General features: G+C 34.5%; 1 protein-coding gene across 1 annotated transcript in view; it reads right to left on the bottom strand.

Moving 5' to 3' along the window:
• Window positions 1-17,986, bottom strand: part of LOC150089024 (zinc finger CCHC domain-containing protein 8 homolog) — a 94,275-nt gene that overhangs the window by 24,867 nt on the left and 51,422 nt on the right. Inside the window, exons 9-10 of the mRNA XM_090369779.1 lie at window positions 14,438-14,473; window positions 2,157-2,230 (exon numbers count right to left, since the gene is read on the bottom strand). Coding sequence (XP_090225905.1) covers window positions 2,157-2,230; window positions 14,438-14,473 — 110 coding nt within the window. The remainder of the gene's footprint in view (window positions 1-2,156; window positions 2,231-14,437; window positions 14,474-17,986) is intronic.

The raw sequence follows: 17,986 nt of genomic DNA, 5'->3' as shown, positions 1-17,986 counted from the left end.
CTATGTGGCCAACAGAAGCGCTTAGCTTACAGTCAAAATTTTTCAGTCTTGGTTATCAAAAGTAGAAGAATGGCTTCAGAAATAAAGGAACATTCTGATGATTCTAGATTGTTGTATAGCACATTCTGCTGAGACGCTTAAGTTAACAAATATACAGTTGTTGTTTTTAACCTCCCATTACCATCCGTAACCGAGTGATCAGGAGCAGGAGTGCAGTAGCACATGTTCTTTGAGTAGACCGGGGATCAAGCCCCTGACTGCTAAATACAGTTGATCTGTCAACCCACACTGGACCAGCGTGGCAGATTATGGTCCATTTCCCTCAACATGAATTGTTGAGGCATCCATCCTGCAGTGGGTGATAATGGCTGCAGTTTACCTTTTTTTTTTTTTTTTTTTTTTTTTACCAGCAATTTTATGCAGCCACTAGATTAAGGCATTATTTATAACCACAAGAGAACACATATGGCCTGCCTGATAAGGTACTTGATCCTCAACATAGGAGGGAGGAAAAAATTTGCAGCTAAATTGGAATGTCTTGGATGCTATCCGTAATCTTGTTATTGCTTGGGACAGTATTGCATCAAGTCTAATAATCAACTGCTTCAGAAAGAGTAGCTTTGGAGAGAATATCATCGAAAAACATGGTCCAGCAGAAAAATGTGACAGCAACATTGAGGAATGGAGGAATTTGAAGGAGCTATAGATTTTTTGGCAAATTTAAAGAGTTTGTGAAGGTACATGTAATTTCTACCACAGCAATGCAACACTAGAAGAACTGCTAAGCACTAAGCAAAACGATGATGCCTTTGTTGCCCACGATAGCAAAAGTGAAGCGGTACACACGCACGTGCACACACAACCATCTAAAAAAGATGCCCAAAATGCACTGAGCATAACAGAGAATGTGTTGGCCTGCAGTAAAGTTGATAAAGAAACAACTATTGCATTTTATAATGTGTGTGCTGTAGTTAAAAATGCATATAGAACAAAAACTTTGCAAACAACGTTGGATTCTTTCTTTAAATTAGATTAATTTATCAAAAAGTTAATGGATTGTATGTCTCCTTTTATATTAAGATTAATTATTTTAATGTGATACTAAAATATTGTATATTTCAAAATATATACTGTACAATATTTTCATTTCTGTTAACTGCTTTTCTCTTAGTTTATCTTACAAATAAAATAAAATCTTTAAAAAAGTGTGTTAATCCTACTGTACTGTTAGACAAGGCTTTATTATTTTTTACTTTAATTATTTTATTTTATTAATTTAAATTAATTTATTTTTTATTTATTTTTGATATTATTATTATTTATTATTATTAGATATATAGTATGTGCCAAAAAATAAAAAAATAATAATAATAAAGGTAAAATTTTGACACTTTTGGGAGGTCCTCGTTGCTACAAAACATGAAAATTTAGGTCCCTTGAACTTTGTATTATGAGATTCTACTGTATTAGAAAGCATCATTTTCTCATATGGTAGGAAGTAACAGTATGAACAAGGATTATTGAGTTTAAAGTCAATATTTAAATAACACAGAAAAGAAATACTGCCTTCTATATGTTAGAAAAGCAAAGCAGAACTTATTTTAAAAAAATAGATCTGAAACAAAATTCCAAATAATACTGATTAGAATGAAATTTCAGTACAACAAAATGATTCATGCATCCAGAGAAATTTGTTGTAAAAGTTTCGTTTCAAAGAAACAACACTTTTATTAGTTCTGCTGAAAAAAAAAAAAGGTTATAATCATAAAACAAACACAAAACTAATATTTACTTCTATTTTCCACTTCAGGAAACTATTTAAGAGCATGAAAATTTAAACTTTCAGATGGATTAATATGTTTTGCCAAATAAAAAAAAAAAAAAAAAACAGATAATCAAAACAAGAAACATGACTTGTTTACTTCAATATTATGAAAAGAAGTCTGGCACACATTTAAATATCTCCTTTCCATTCATAATTGAATTAATATATAATATTAAATATGAATACTTGAATCACAAAAAAAAAAAATTGTCCCACTTCAAAATAAGATCATAAATGGAGTTTTGTTACTAAAGCAACTCCAAGTTAAATAAATAATTTAAAACAAAATTCAGGTATATATTTTTACTATTAAAATATTAAGTATACTTACATCAACAAATCCTTTTGGAAGGGGAATATTGAAACCTGGATAGTTCACCAACCTTCTTGGATCATATGCAGTTTCTGTTAAAAGATTTATTAGTATTAGTAACGGCCGCATGGTGCAAGAAAGCCTATGGCTTATGCTGCACAAGCCAAAAAAAACAATGATAAAAACAAAAAAAAAAAATAAAATAAATAAATAACTAAATAATAATAATTAATAAATAAAAATAAAAAATAAATAAAAAGGAAATTAAACCTATCATCCTATGCGCTTCCCTTACCCGAAAGTACTATCCAGGTGACCTTTGAATTTCCCCAAACTGTCGGCCTCTACCACCCAATGAAGGCAACTTATTCCAGTAATTTATAACTCACTGGCTAAAATAAAACTTCCTGTAGTCCAATCTAAACATTTCCCCCGTAACTTGAATTTATGTCCCCTAGTTCTAGCAACATTTATAATCTTGAAAATTTTGTCCTCATTCATTTTACTGATGCCTCTCAGAGCCTTAAACACCTCAATCAAATCTCCTCTAAAGTATCTAGTTTCCAAACTCTGCAACCCACATATTCGAAGTCTTTCTTCATAAGGACGCCCTTTTGCCGATCTCACCAGGCGAGTTACCCTTCTTTGCACCCTTTCAAGAAGCTCGATGTCTTTCTTTAGGTGCAGTCTCCATACTTGAACACAGTATTCCAAGTGTGGTCTAACATAAGCCTTATATAATGGGATTATCACGTCCCTATCTCTACTTGCAAAAGTTCGATAGATCATCGATAGGACACCATGGGCCTTCCTTGCAACCTGTTTACAATGCTCAGAGAATTTCATGTCTGACTGTATCGTAACACCCAAGTCCCTTTCCTCCAGTACTGGGTTTAGTTGAACTCCACCAAGTGAATAAGTTTTTTTGGGATTACTGTTTCCCAGGTGTAATACCTTACACTTTGTTGGATTAAAGCACAGCTGCCATTTTTCTGACCATTCCTGAAGTCTATCTAGGTCTCTCTGAAGAAGCTCAGCTTGACAGTGATCATTAACTACTCTACCAATTTTAACATCATCTGCAAATTTAGACATCACGCCCTCTATCCCTTCATCAATGTCGTTTATGAAAATTAAAAACAACAGTGGTCCTAATACTGATCCTTGGGGAATCCCACTTCTTACATCAACCCAATCTGAGGAATAGCCATTTATCACAACCCTCTGCCTCCTGCCCTGAAGCCATCCTTCTATCCATCTAAGGATTTTCCCAGTGATTCCAACCTGTTCCAGCTTATAAAGCAACCGCTCATGTGGGACTGAGTCAAAAGCTTTGCTGAAATCTAAATAAACAATGTCGAAATTATTCCCTAAATCCAGCTCGTGAGTGACCCTTTCGAAATAGCGAACCAGATTTGTTAAACATGATTTTCCCTTTACAAAACCATGCTGAGTATCCTTGAGAATTTCAATTCGATCCAAATGATCCTGAATTCCACCCTTGATCATTGCCTCCATGATTTTCCCTACTACTGAAGTCAGACTGACAGGTCAATAATTTCCAACTTCACTTTTAGAGCCACCCTTATGTATGGGAGATACATTTGCACTTTTCCAATCCAAGGGAATCTCCCCAGAGTCTAGTGATGCTCGCATAATTAGCCTCAATGGTTCAATGCACTCGCTTGCCGCCTCTCTTAAGATTATAGGGTATATTCCATCAACTCCAGGAGCCTTACTGGTCTGTAGGCTCAAAAGTTTTTTCATTAAATAATCTTGCGAAATTTCAATATCATTAATTACATATTTTTTAACTTCGCTCCCACAATTTCCCATTGCCACAAAAGGCTTTTCATTTGTAAATATCGATGCAAAATAACTGTTGAGTTCATCTGCAACGGCAGCTGGTGTATTTATTACTATCCCCCTTCCCTTACGTAAAGGTCCGATCTGGTTTGTCCTGCTCTTCTTGGCATTTATATATATGAAGAATTCTTTATCCCCCCTCTTTGCTCTGTTTGATAGTGATTTCTCATAAACTGCCTTTGCCTGTCGAACCTTTTCTGTGGCTCTATTACACATCACCTTGTAGCTGTTATAGGCTTCAGTACTTTTTATTGCTCTGTAATCTTTCCATGCCACCTTTTTCTGCTCAAGTAATGCGGCAACTTCACTATTCATCCAACTTGGAATTACCTTTACAGGTGGTTCCAACATCCAACTTTATAGATATATCAAATTACAAAAAAAAAAAAAAAGTACTATTACTGCTATTGAATTTGAACCAACACCATTATAATAATTTTTCTGCAACTTAAAGTATTTAAAACACTGGTATGATGTCAGTACTGTGGTTCAGCAACTTGACCAATAAAATGATAAAATATGTTGTATTCTTTTTATATGCATGAGTGTGTTTCGAGCCAGACTGAAATAGTTCTTATTTGTAAGTTCCAGTCAAACATCGGGTATCTTTTTAAGTATGTTATATATTTAAAGTTACCTAAGAAATAATTTAAGAATTATGTTTAAGTGTGTCAACTCTCCTGGAATGGCATTTATTCTTCTTGCTCCCAGTTAGTGGCAATATATTCTTCCAACTAACATTTAATTATTTGATTATTTAAGACAATTTAAATATGCAAGGGCAATTTGGAAAATAAAATTTTCCAAATAAAAAGAGACAACAAAAATAAATTACATGTAAGCAAAATTATATTCTTAATATGAAAATGGTGAAACCTCATTAAAGTTTCATTAAATTAATTAGACATAATTTAAAATGAATTGTATATTAATTTCCATGTTAAGAAAGTATGTATAATTACAACATATGCGTATTCTATTTTTTTAACATAACTGCCACGACATTCTAACATTTAACCCAGTGTATGATGAGATTTCCAAACCTTTATTACAGGAATGTATCATGTCACTGGTAACAATCACTGCTGATGAAACTTCGTTACTGTTAAAGAAATGTTTTCCTGCAAAATGCAACTTAAAGTAAAGAAAGAGATGCAAATATAAAGGTGCTAAATCAGAACTATATGAAGAATGCCGTACAGTATTCCATCCAATCTGTTTCAACCAATTTGTTGTCAACTGCACAGTATCTGATGACAGATTCATCACCTTGCAAGTACAGGGGATCCTCGTTATCTGAGGATAATTGGTTCCAGAAAATTCCACTTAAAAAGGGGACCAATTTTCGTAATGCGACTAGGCATAATATTTTAAGAGTTTAAAAGATTCTATATCTATATAATATTTGTGTAGATACACCATAGACAACTCTTAAAGAAAAACTATGATAGTAGTGCGAAAAGCATCATTTCATCTGTATGGAATAATGCTTTTCATAATTAATTTGTGCAATACACAAAAGAGGCATTTCACAGCCTCTTTTGTGTATTGCACTACCTTGAATAAGTAACATTTCACTAATAGAGAAGACTATTGTTACGTATTCTTGGTGGGCGCCACCACCCAGACAGCACCATTTCAAAGCTAGTTGGCTTTTCATCGGTAGGTACCCTGGTATTGCAAGTGAAGTGTTACTTATTCGAAATAGTGCAATACATGGGCAACTCGTTGTAGATGAGTAGATATGGTGTATCTATGCCGATATTATACAGCAATATTAATTATGTACTTGTACATAGTAAAAAATGGATGAAGGAACTGAAAAATGAGAAAATTATTTTATTAGACATTTTTTATTATAATATGCTACACAATGTAAGGTTAGGTAAAGTTTATTGAAGTTACACTATTTTTTAAGTTGTACGAATAAAGAATGAATCCAGATTTTTTTGCGTTTTTTTTTTTTTTTTTGTCATATTTTTTCAGATAAAATTGTGTCATAGCATTTAGTTATGTCTTTAACTTCGCGCTTAACATTTGTTGCACAATCATGAAGATCGTTCTCACAAAAAAAATTAATTCTTTAATTTTTTCTTTCATTAATTCTTTAATTCTTTCATTTTCAAATGCTCGTAACTGTGGGGACTCAGATAATGGGGACCCCCCCCTGTATATCACGCAAGGTGATGACTCTGTCATCAAAAAGTTTAGATTGTTTTCTTCTTATGCTGTAAGACTTTCTTTAATGTGTTCAGCTTTAACATTAACCAACAGCATGCATTTCTCCATAGTTTTCTTGTTCCTGTCTGATGTTTATAGAGAAATAGGTGGGTTTTTTTTTTTTTTATCCAGCAAGTTGCATCTCCCTTCCTTAAACATAAGAGAGAGCTTTACAACATACTGATATTTTTTCCCTTTAGTCCATAAGAAAATGACTCCTCAAACTTATTTGGTGTATGCATCTATGCAATTTGTCTTCCAACAGTTTCTAGACAAGAATCGCATACCTGTGGTTCCCAACCCCTTTACTCTACAAACCTTATTCCTATAATTTTTTATATCTAAAGATGATACTGAAACTCAAAAGAAAGAGATTTCAGGACATCTTTGAGTTTCGGAAACAACTGAAGTAGGGATACTTACGAAAAAAGAATTTTGCACACTTGTTCCTATAATGAAATCACTGGCCTAGGTGCATTAATTCCTAAGGAGATATGATACAAAATCATGCAAATTAAATAATCTTTGTATTGAATGTGTTACAAGGTTCACCAGAATCTTGTCATTAGGCCTAGCAAAGGGAACAGGAACACAGAAAGGCCCTGAAAATTGGCATTCAGAATTTAACGACATTCTTGTTTCCCTGGGAACTTTGCCTTTCAGTATGATTACCTCTGCATCAGCATTCTTTAAGGAATTCAACTGGCAACCTGCTTTTAATGCCTTTCTCCACATTTTCTTGTTTCTTCAACATGAGGATTGTGTGTTGCCTTTAATAATAATTCACTTTAATTAAAACTCTGAATGAATCATTTTCTTTGTAGGGTCATTCATAAAAAATTGATACGAATTACTAATGCTTTACACTATAACAAAATTATTCAGTAATATATTACAGCACACAGTCCTGATGATGAAAGAACAAGAAAAACACAGGAAGAAAAACATTAAAGCCAAGTTACAGAACGAAACTTTAAAGAATGCCTAGACAGAGGTATAACAAGATATTGTGCTAAAAGATTCCATGAAAAAAATAAATCAAAGAAGATCCTTAAAGAAGCAATAAAGAAAACTAATTAGAACCTTGCTCTGCACACAGAGGAGGCTAGAAGAAGCATATCAACACAACATTGGAAGAATACAAACATTTAAGAAGTTCTCTGCAGAAAAACAGAAGAAAACCTGGCATATACTCAAGAAGTACCAGAACAGGATTAAGAATAAAACAGTGGACACGTTAAACAAAAAAATGAAGCATTATGAGGAGAGGAGTCTCTCTCTCTCTCTCTCTCTCTCTACCCCCTCTTACTTCTTCGGGAGGGGGAGAAGAAAGAGAGAGAGTGAGAAACAAGAAAGTTGAAAAGGTAAGAGGGTTTCTAACTCATTGATATTAATAATAGGAATCTAACCACTCAAGAGATGAATGTATTAGAATTAAGCTTAAATTACAGAAAAGAGCTTAATAAGTTTCCATTACTAGATTACACTTGCAGCAATTGAAAAAGGCTTAACTTTGGACAAATACAAACATTTAAGGAGTTCTCTGCAGAAGGAAACCTGGCATATACTCAAGAAGTATATCCCTTTGTATAATGCAATGGTCAGGGCACACCTTGCATACAGGTCAGGCAGCCTCGTTTTAGGAAGGATGTAGAGTTGCTGAAACCAGTACAGAGATGGGCAACAAGATTGGTGAGAGGAACAAAGGGGTGCTCTTACCAAGACAGACTTAAGTCCTGCAAGTTACAGCATCTGGAGACTAGGCACTTGTGAGGTGATCTGATTGAGGTGTATAAAACGTTGAATAGTTTGAGCAGGCTCAGTGCTGACGGGATACTTCCGCTTGCTCAGATTAAGAGCCTGAGGGGACATAGATTCAAATTGAGGAAGGACAGTTGTAGAATAGATGTGCAGAAGTTTGCCTTTAGCCATTGGGTAGTTGATTGCTGGAACAGACTTCCATTTGTTGTTGTGGAAGTTGGTAGCTTAAATAAATTTAAAGCTGAACTAGACAAACATTTCGAGTGACCAGATGGGCGAAATGGGAAGGTTATTTATTTTATTTTTTTTTTTTTTGGCTGATCCTGCACAAGCTTGCTTTCTTGCACCATATGCCTCAACTAATGCTAATGCTATGTAACATTGACAAATGCAAAGTACTGGATACAGAGATAAAGCTAATTTAAATTTAGAAATGGAACTAACAATAAATATAGTCTAATGTACAAAAAGCATTTTATGGGTGAAGATCGTGTTGTCCTTAAGGCTCGTCCATAATGGAATAAATCAATAATAATTAGCAAAGCACAAAATGCAATGCAACAGTAATTATTAGTAGAACTGAATACATAAATAAAATGAATAATTTGCCAAGAACTAAGGCAATATTTATAAAAAAAATTAAAAAAGATCCAATGAACAACAGGATAAAATGCATAATCAATTAAAAAAAAAAAAACCATGTGTAACAGGAACATGATCAACAAGAAAATGCTATTTTATTATACTTACAAATAGCAAAGCTCCATTTTATTTAAAATTATAAAAATACATAAGGATGATCCAGTTCAATCAACATCAGTGATAGAAACAATCCATTGCAAAATTTAGTCAAAATTTAGTGAACGCATTAAGTCTGCTGAATTAAAAAAAAAAACTTTTATTTTTTATGTCAAAGTTCATTTTAATAGCTGAGATCATTCAGTTGTTATTCACCGAAACACTCTTACTTCTTGCGATCGGTACGGCTTCTAAATCGATTTCTCTATCCATAGCAAACGGACGAGCCTTCGTTCTAGCAGGTTCCTCAAAGTCGAAGCTGGTTGTTGCAGTATTCTCTGTCTAACCGGTTTGTGTTACTTAAAGATGTGAGTTCAAATGTGTTACATTTGAACTCACATCTTCTGGATCGAAATCTTCAGGAAGTTCTTGAATATAATTTTGTGATGTCGGCAGTCCAGCTTCTTGATTAGAAGTCGATGTAGAAAGTTGATGTTGATTAAAATCTTGAGAAGCAGATTTTATTAAACTCTGCAATTTTTTCGTTCTCTACGTTTATGAACTTCTTCTTTTGTTGACATGGGAAGCTTCTTTGGTGGCTTTGAAGCTTTTATTATTGCATACTTCTCTCAATTTCCCTCAGCTGGAGTTTTAGCCATCTTTGAAAAACCTTTATAGGTATTTTTACAATTCAATAGTTAGCGAAATCCATCTGTAGACTAACATGACATCATAACCAAAAACTACTGCAAGAAGTTATTGTTTTATTGTTGCGTTCTTGAATCAAAGCCATTTCAATTTCAATCAATGAAATGGTCTTGTGTGAAAGAATATTCTTTAATAAAATCTGCAAATTTTATTAGTCTACATTTTTTTCGTTCTCCACATTTTTGAACTCGTTCCTTTTCGACATGAGAGGCTCTTCGGTGATTCTGAAGCTTTTTTTTGTTGCATAATATTACTACCTGCTGCTTACTCTACCGAATCAGCATTAGTGACTGAGTTAGCGGCCTTTAGGAAGTGACGTCATTTCTGTATCTCAGTATGAACTTACCTACTGAATCAACTACTAACCCTACCAAATCAACGTTAGTGACAGAGTTAGCATCATTAGCACCATTTAAGAAGTGATGTCATTTGTGTTACTTAAAATCTAAATGGTCAGCTTTCTTCATTACCAATCAATTGTGTCATTTCTGTTACAAGAAAATTTCGTTACCAATCAATTGTATTATTTCCGTTATAAGAAAATTTCGTTACCAATCGATTTTGCTCAAGTGCTGCCGTAGATATGTTTTCACATCAAAAGAAGACAATTTACTAGAATCCTTGTGAATGTAGGAAGATATGTATTGTGAAGACAGGGCACAAATGGGAAACTTGCATAGACAATATACAAAACACATTTTGAAAGATAATGGAAAAAAAAAATCAGAATTGGAAATATGCAATTTCAGTGCAAATTCATGTATAATGAAAATAACATCAAAACATTATGGTGTGGGAGGGAATTTTATTAAAATAAAAATCAAAAAACTATTTTTTAATATACTACTGAATAATGAATGATTTTATCATGGGATAAAGAGTGCTAGAAATTAGTCAATTGTTATGCACAATGTCCAAAAAGAAAACAACTCATTCAAAGTCTTGATTAAAAAGTAGGGCATTGTATTTTCATGACAATATATGTTATGTTGTTTGTTATTTGGTTTTTAGGAGCATTAGCAACTAAGGCCATATTGCTCCGGGATATGTGGTGGTCATTCCCTGACCTTTCCGCATCCTCCGTATTTGGTGGTGACGGGCTCAAACCCCGGTCTAATCAAGTAGCATGTGCTACGCACTGCTGCTTCTTCCCACCTGGCTACGGAGGCGCCATGACAATATATAGAAATAAACTACTTTTTTCATGTGTATAAGGCAATTTCCCTTAATTACATATTTTAACATACACTGGATTCCATGTTCTTCATGCATGTTATAATTGCATATTCTGTTCCTCTTTCTTGTTTTTTACCATAATGCTGATGAATCTATATCTACCTTTTTAAATAAAGAAACTAATTACTGCCATAAAGTTATTGCTAAATATACTCATGTGTGTGTTTAACTGCATTCTTTTTTTTAATATCATATATTCTGTTCTAAAATTCTTTTCACTGTTAATTTTACAGGTATCCTTTCCAACCATGAGGGATATCTTCCTGAAAAGTTCTGTGTTTGGCAAAAATGGGATTGGCAGGACTAAGCTGCCATAGAATATAGATATTGGGAGAAAAACAATAATTATGTCAATGAAATACATAAGAAAAAAACATTTTCAATTTAAGAAATATTAAAAATGATGAAATCTATCAAATATTTTTATCTTCCTTTTCAATGGTATGACTTTCCTTGCTCTTTTCACACATTCATTTTCAGCACTTATTAAACATTAAGAAGCCATAATAAAGGGTAATATGAATGTTAATTTATAACAAAGCATGGGAATCCTTCAGAGCATTACAAAAAAGTCCAAAATGCAACCAGAAAAATTAAATGTTAGTCAAAAACACAACAATCATGTGCAAGCAACACAATATATATGTGATCAGTGGTGCATCATGGGGCCCAAGGCAAAATGGAATTTATTTGGAGGCCCCATCTAAAGAAAAAACTAATAACGAACATTTGCAATTTCCTTTTATTGTGACAACAAAACAAACAAATTATATGACATAAGAACTAAATATAAAATTTCATCAAAATCCATATTGAAAAAAAAGTAATTTTCAAATTAATCTTCAAGTTCATTGACCTTGGTAGGTAGAAAGTTCAGTTTCCAATAAGAATCACTTAAAAATATTAGTGAAAAAACAGCAATGCTTTTGAGACAGTGATTTTGAAGCCCCCCCCCATGATAGGGGGCCCAAGGCAGATGTCTTTTTTTTTTGCCTATAGGATAACATGCCACGGTATGTGATACTGATGAAAGTAGAACATAAACAAATTCCATTCTTCTGCACTAGTTAATAGCTCCCCCTCCACAACCCATTATCTAGGGGATGGTAGGAGCAGTAATTGTCATGTTCTTTTGTATAAGGAGGCTATGCAGATCAGGCTAGTCTTTTTTTTTTTTTTTTTTTTTGTTTAAGGAAACTAGACTGCATATACAGTGGATTCTGGTTATTTGGGCCATCAGTTAATCCCGTTCATATGGGACAAATCTTAAAGAACAGAACCCAATTGAGAAAATAGCCAGGGTTTACTTTGCTTAATTGGGACAACGTGCTGTTTAATCGGGGCAGGAGACTGCAGCACTCGAGATTATCCTATGATTGTCTCTGACCATACCATGTGGCTCAGTCGGATTTCTGGAGTCACAACCATAAAACAATAAAAACAATTAGCAGTCCCCTGTTTACTGGGTTTTTCTGTTAGTGCTTCAATCATATAAAAAAATTAATTTTCAGAATCTGCTCTTCATTCCTATTTTTTAAGCTTCGTAACGTCACTTGCGAGTATCGTGTTACTTGCGATTTGTATGTGTGTGCCGTGTTCTTTGTTATTGATTGCTTATTTTTTTTACTGTTTTAAATTTTAACCACCACCCACAAATGTCAACTAGTTAGTATGTACATATTACAGTATAGAATTAGTATAGTATAGTATTAGTCATGGCATATGATACAAGGAAGCAAGCTTATACAGTATCAGGCAACCCACACACACATCTCACATTCATCTGTCCATTCCCTTAAATAAGTTGTTGAATTCTTTCTTAAATATATTCAGACTACCTATTTACACAACATCTGATGGAAGTTTCTTCCAATGATCAACTAAGTTTCATACATCATCCTTCCTTAATTTAAATTTATGTCCCCTTATGTGTATTGTCTAAGCAAGTGTTGGCTGTTGGGTTTTATTGGCGCATTAGCAACTAAGGCTATAATGGGCCATTAAGCAAGTGTAAGGATGCTATCAACATTTAGCTTACTCAATCCATTCAAAGCCTTAAACACCTCATCAGAACTCCTTGCAGGTATCTAGTTTCCAGATGATGAAAAGAGGACCCTATTGTTTCTTCTTGTTGCTCTTCTCTGAATCCATTCCAATGAACCTACATCTTAAAATGATGCTTCCAGACCTGTATGCAGTACTCAAGATGTGGCCTAACCATTTCCTTATACAATGGGATAATCATCTCCTTATCCCTGCTAGCTAGCAAAATTCCTGTATATCATTGACAAAACTCCATGAGCTGTCCTAGAGGCCTGTCTGCTTTGCTCAGAAAATTTCATATCTGACTGCACAATTACCCCCAGGTATTTTTCATTTTCCACTACCCTGAGTATAGTACCATACAGTTGGTGAATTACTCTGAGGTTACTTCTACCCATATGCAGAACTTTGCATTTATCAATGTTAAACTTCAGTTGCCACTTCTCAGCCCATCTGCCTAAATTTTCTAGATCTTGTTGCAGTAGCATTCCCTGATTACCATCATTAACCAATCTGCCAAACTTTGTATTATCTGTAAACTTAGACATTAAGCCTGATATGCCTTCATCAATAACATTAACAAATACTGAAAACAAAAATGGGCTGAATATTGAACTTTGAGCACCCCAATAAATACTAGTGGTCCAAGAAGAGCAATGCCCATTGATAACCATTGTTTGTCTTCTCCCACACTTCTCCCAGTCAACCTTTTGTCCATAGCAGTAACTAGCCCCTAATGCTATACATTGCTAAAATTTGTATACAGCAGTCTTTCATGTGGAACAGTATCAAAAACTTTTCTGAAATCATCTAGATATATGATGTCAAAATTATTTTTTGCATCCAGTTCCCTTGTTCCTGCATCATACTATCTAATCATATTGGTCACAGAAGAGATCCCCTTAACAAATCCATGCTGACTTCTGTATCACTGCATTCCTCTCTAGGTGGTCCTGCATTTCTTCTTTAACTGGTTAAAGAAGAAATGCAGGACCATTATTTTCCTTAGAACAAAATTCAAGCTTACAGTTCTGTAATTACTCACCTCACCCTTTGATCCCCCTATCCAAATTGGGAAAACATTTGCACATCTCTAGTCCATAAGAACCTCACCTGAAGGTTGGTGCAGAAAACAGGAGTAGAAGGGATAAACAAGAAAGAGGAAAAATGAATTTTATTAGTTTGAGTTGGGCAGTGAATGGATGCTAACTGTTTGCAGCACATGTTTAATCTTGTTTTGAAAAGAGTGGGGAATTACAGATGCTAATTCAGAAGAATATCTATAGAAAAAGGAAATATCTACAGAAAAGGCATATAGCAGAAATTGAACATCTATCAACATCTATAGACATATTTACTGAATTCTTATTAAATGGTTGTGTACTGATTTGTACTTAATATATATTAAGTACAAATCTCTATGGTGAGTCCATCGTAACGTAATTCGATCGTACAGAAAATCAGTCATAAAGCTGTATTTTTAACTATTTACGTGAAACTTCGCATAACTGGGGCCAAAATGCACTAGTTCCGATGTGTCCCAAATAACTGGAATCGACTGTATATAAAACAAAAATCTGAAATCTGCAGATGACAAGGGATTACTGTATTAGTCATTCATTCATTCAGCGAAGTAAACAACATTATAAAGCAAGGTGGAAAACTACATTGAGAAAAAATTTAGATGCACAAGAAAAATGTAAACTACACAAAGCTATGAAACTTACCCATGCCATTTTCTCCATGACTCTCATTTTCGATAGCTAGAAAATTACAATGCATTCTTAAAATTTAGGAAAAAACATTTATAATTTAGAAAATTTTCTTAAAGAACTCTGCTATTACAAAGAGAGTAATGAATTCTCATTTAACAAACAATCTAAATTATAAATTTTAGATAAAGGCACTTATAATATATAAACAAACTAAAAGCTACACATTAATTTAGATATTTAGTAAACTATAAAGTTCTATAAGTATCATACCATTAAACAATCACACAACTGCCAATCTTTGATTCTGAACCTTTGGATCTTCAGAAAGGAGATTTTGTAATTTTTTTATCAGAAAAAAAAAAAAAAAAAAAACCAGGCGGAAAGCAATTTTGTTTTTTTTTGTTTTTTTAAATCCAGACTTTAGATTTCTTGAAATTAAATTTCATTGACAACACAAGCATTTTATATCGAGATACAGCCACTGGATATCAGTACAATATGCTTTGAAACACTAACTACAGTAGAATTTTTCTGTCTGAGGATTTCTGTTTGGACTGTCTGTTAGACACTGACTGATTATGATTGTTTCAAAGAAGATATTCCTGCTTTGTTTGTTTGTTTTGTTTTAGTTAGTTGTTGGCGCATCGGCTTCTACGGCCATAACGCACCTCCCAAGATTTTTGCAGTACTCTGATCCAAGCCCGAGGCGGGATTTGAACCCGCAACCTTTGGGTTGCCAGGCAGGCACTTTACCCACCCGGCTAGCCCGGTCAGCCCAGATATTCCTGCCTTCGTAGATGTTGAGTCAAAGTTTTGTATATAATAATGGCATACTGTCTAGACTTGGATGTCAAAAGCATTTCCAAAGTTTCATCAGATAGAGATCTAAATTGAGGTTTGATTTTTTTTTTTTACAGAGCTGTATATCCTCTTACACTGCTATGAGAAATTGTTAAAATGTCTAGAATGACTTAATATAACACTAGCAACAATTTTAAACTTTTTTTTGATAACATGAATGAAATCAACTAATTTTGACTAAATCGCATGTGCTGAAAACGAAAATGACAGTAGAAAGTTTGTAGCACGTCACGTTTTCACGTTATGGCTTCATGCTTTTTTCCAAAAATTGTGAATTTTTACTTATCTAAATGTACTTGACAACTTTTCCTGTAAATTAATTGCTTGAAATAGATATGAAGACCAGTAAACATTCCAAATAGATAAAAAATGACATATTTACACTTTATAAATATCTATTTGGATTTAAACAATTAACCCACAAAAGTGGAGGCAAAAATACGAAATCATACTACTTACAGTTATTTTTTCCTCTTATGAACAAAATGGTCTTCCCTTATCAGAAACCAGCAATAGTCATCCATCATTGCTGGATCCCATCGTCCTTGATAACTCTGGGTGCCTCCATAGCCAGGTGAGCAGGAGCAGCAGTGCGTAGCACATGCTTCTTGATTAGATCGGGGTTCAAGCCCATGACCACCAAATATGGAGGATGCGGAAAGGAATGACCATTGTATATCCTCCGAGCAATATGGCCTTAGTTGCTAATGCTCCTAAAAACCAAATAACAATAACAATTGATACCTCTGCTCCAGAGTGTGGATATCTTGGTGGAATCATTCCCCCCCTGCTCTTCATTGACAGATCCCAAGTTGTCTGGAAAGAAGTCCAGGTACAAATGTAGCAAGCTTCAGCAATATTCGGCATCCTAACTTTTGATAGTTATGCAACAATTCTTCTATCAACTCTTTATAGTTCTCTACTTTTTTTATTCCCTAAAAATCTGCTAACAACAGCTCTGAAGGATTTCCATGTAGCTAAATCAGTAGCGTTAAGTTTAGATTCAAAGATTTCTTCCTTAAAAAGCCATCTAATTTGCAGGCCTACAAATATACCTTCCTTTAACTTTGCATCACTAAGTTTTGGAAACTGGCTTTTTAAGTAACTCGAAACCTTCAATATTTTTGTCCAGAGCTTTTACAAAATTTTCATGAGACCCAACTTAATGTGCAAAGGCGGGGAAAAGCACCATTTCAGGTTTCACTAAAGGCATGCACATTTGATGTTGAGTTTCCCAGGAATGTATTCTTCTCTGATAAGCCATTCCTTCGCAATATAAGGAGATTCTACTACTCAACTATCCCATAAACACAGGAAACAACAATACTTAGTAAAACTACCATGTGGTCCAAGCAACAAAGCAATCAGATTACTTTTAAATCACCACAGATTTTCAGACAATATTGCTTATAATTTAAGCATTGAATAGCAATGACATGCTATCATAGGTTTCTTTCATAACCACTGAATGAGCCACGGACCAACAGTTTGATATTACCATGTGTAGCAAAACTGCTGTCAAACAGAGTTTAAAAGAATCAATGAATAATCTCCATTCTTCGGGATTATGTTCAAACCCTAGTTCATCCATCAATCCGTTTACATCTTTGCAGACACAAAGAGAACCTTCCATTTGATAATAACCCGCAAACTTTCATTTCGGTTTCTAAACCGAAATCCTCATGGTTTTTGCCAGCAAATTCCATTGTTACAACCTAAATTCTAATAGCTCAGCCTGTTGCTTTGAAAGATCTAAATCCCTAACCAAATCATTAAGTTTACTTTGCTCAATTAAGTGTGGGGATTTGTCATTTTCAGGATTGTAATTAGGATCAGCAGACGTTGAGGGGGCAAGTATGGGCACTAGTAACTCTTGCTCTTCTTCCAGAATAGTGATTTCTTCACAACTAGGTGGAGGAGTTCCAGTGTGTGTGGCACTGGTCTTACTGCGGACAGAAGGTTGGGGTATTTTATTTTAACTCTATTTTTCCTTGAAACCCCCCTCAGTATTTGTGAAGCAGAAATAGCAATCTTCAAGGTGACTTGCTGGTTCTCGCCAGATCATCAAAGGCATCATCGCCAGCAAAAGGCATTTTAGAATTGTTCCCCTTCATCCATTCAGTCAGATTTACATAGCATGTTATATAGCACACATGTGGTGCCCACCTTTTATCCTGATCACCCATGTGACAACCAAAATAAAATTAATAAGCTTATTTCACCTTGTCTGTGATTGATCGACATTGCGACTTCACTGTAAATTCTCCACAAACATAGCAAAAACTGTTTGGCAAATCAACACACACACACACACACACACACACACACACACACACACACACACACACACATGCACAGCATTTTCACTCCATTTCACATGGCGCTTCCGTAGCCAGGTGGGCAGGAGCAGCAGTGCGTAGCACACGCTTCTTGATTAGACCGGGGTTCAAGCCCATGACCACCAAATACGGAAAGGTCAAGGAATGACCACCGCATATCCCCAGAGCAATATGGCCTTAGTTGCTAATGCTCTTAAAAAAAAACCAAAAACTCCATTTCACAAGTTTCACAAGACCAAAAAGGGGAACTTTAACACCACAACCTACCACTAGACCTTACAAATCGAAACTAACCCCAAAAATGCATTTAAGGGCTAAAGACAGCTTGTAAACAAGTTATCTTTCACAGAGGTACCTGGCC

The sequence above is a fragment of the Mastigoproctus giganteus genome, chromosome 3 (genome assembly GCF_048544385.1).
Source record: "Mastigoproctus giganteus isolate SK-2022 chromosome 3, ASM4854438v1, whole genome shotgun sequence".
Classification (NCBI taxonomy): Eukaryota; Metazoa; Arthropoda; class Arachnida; order Uropygi; family Thelyphonidae; genus Mastigoproctus; species Mastigoproctus giganteus.
This window is presented reverse-complemented; position numbering and strand designations above follow the sequence as displayed.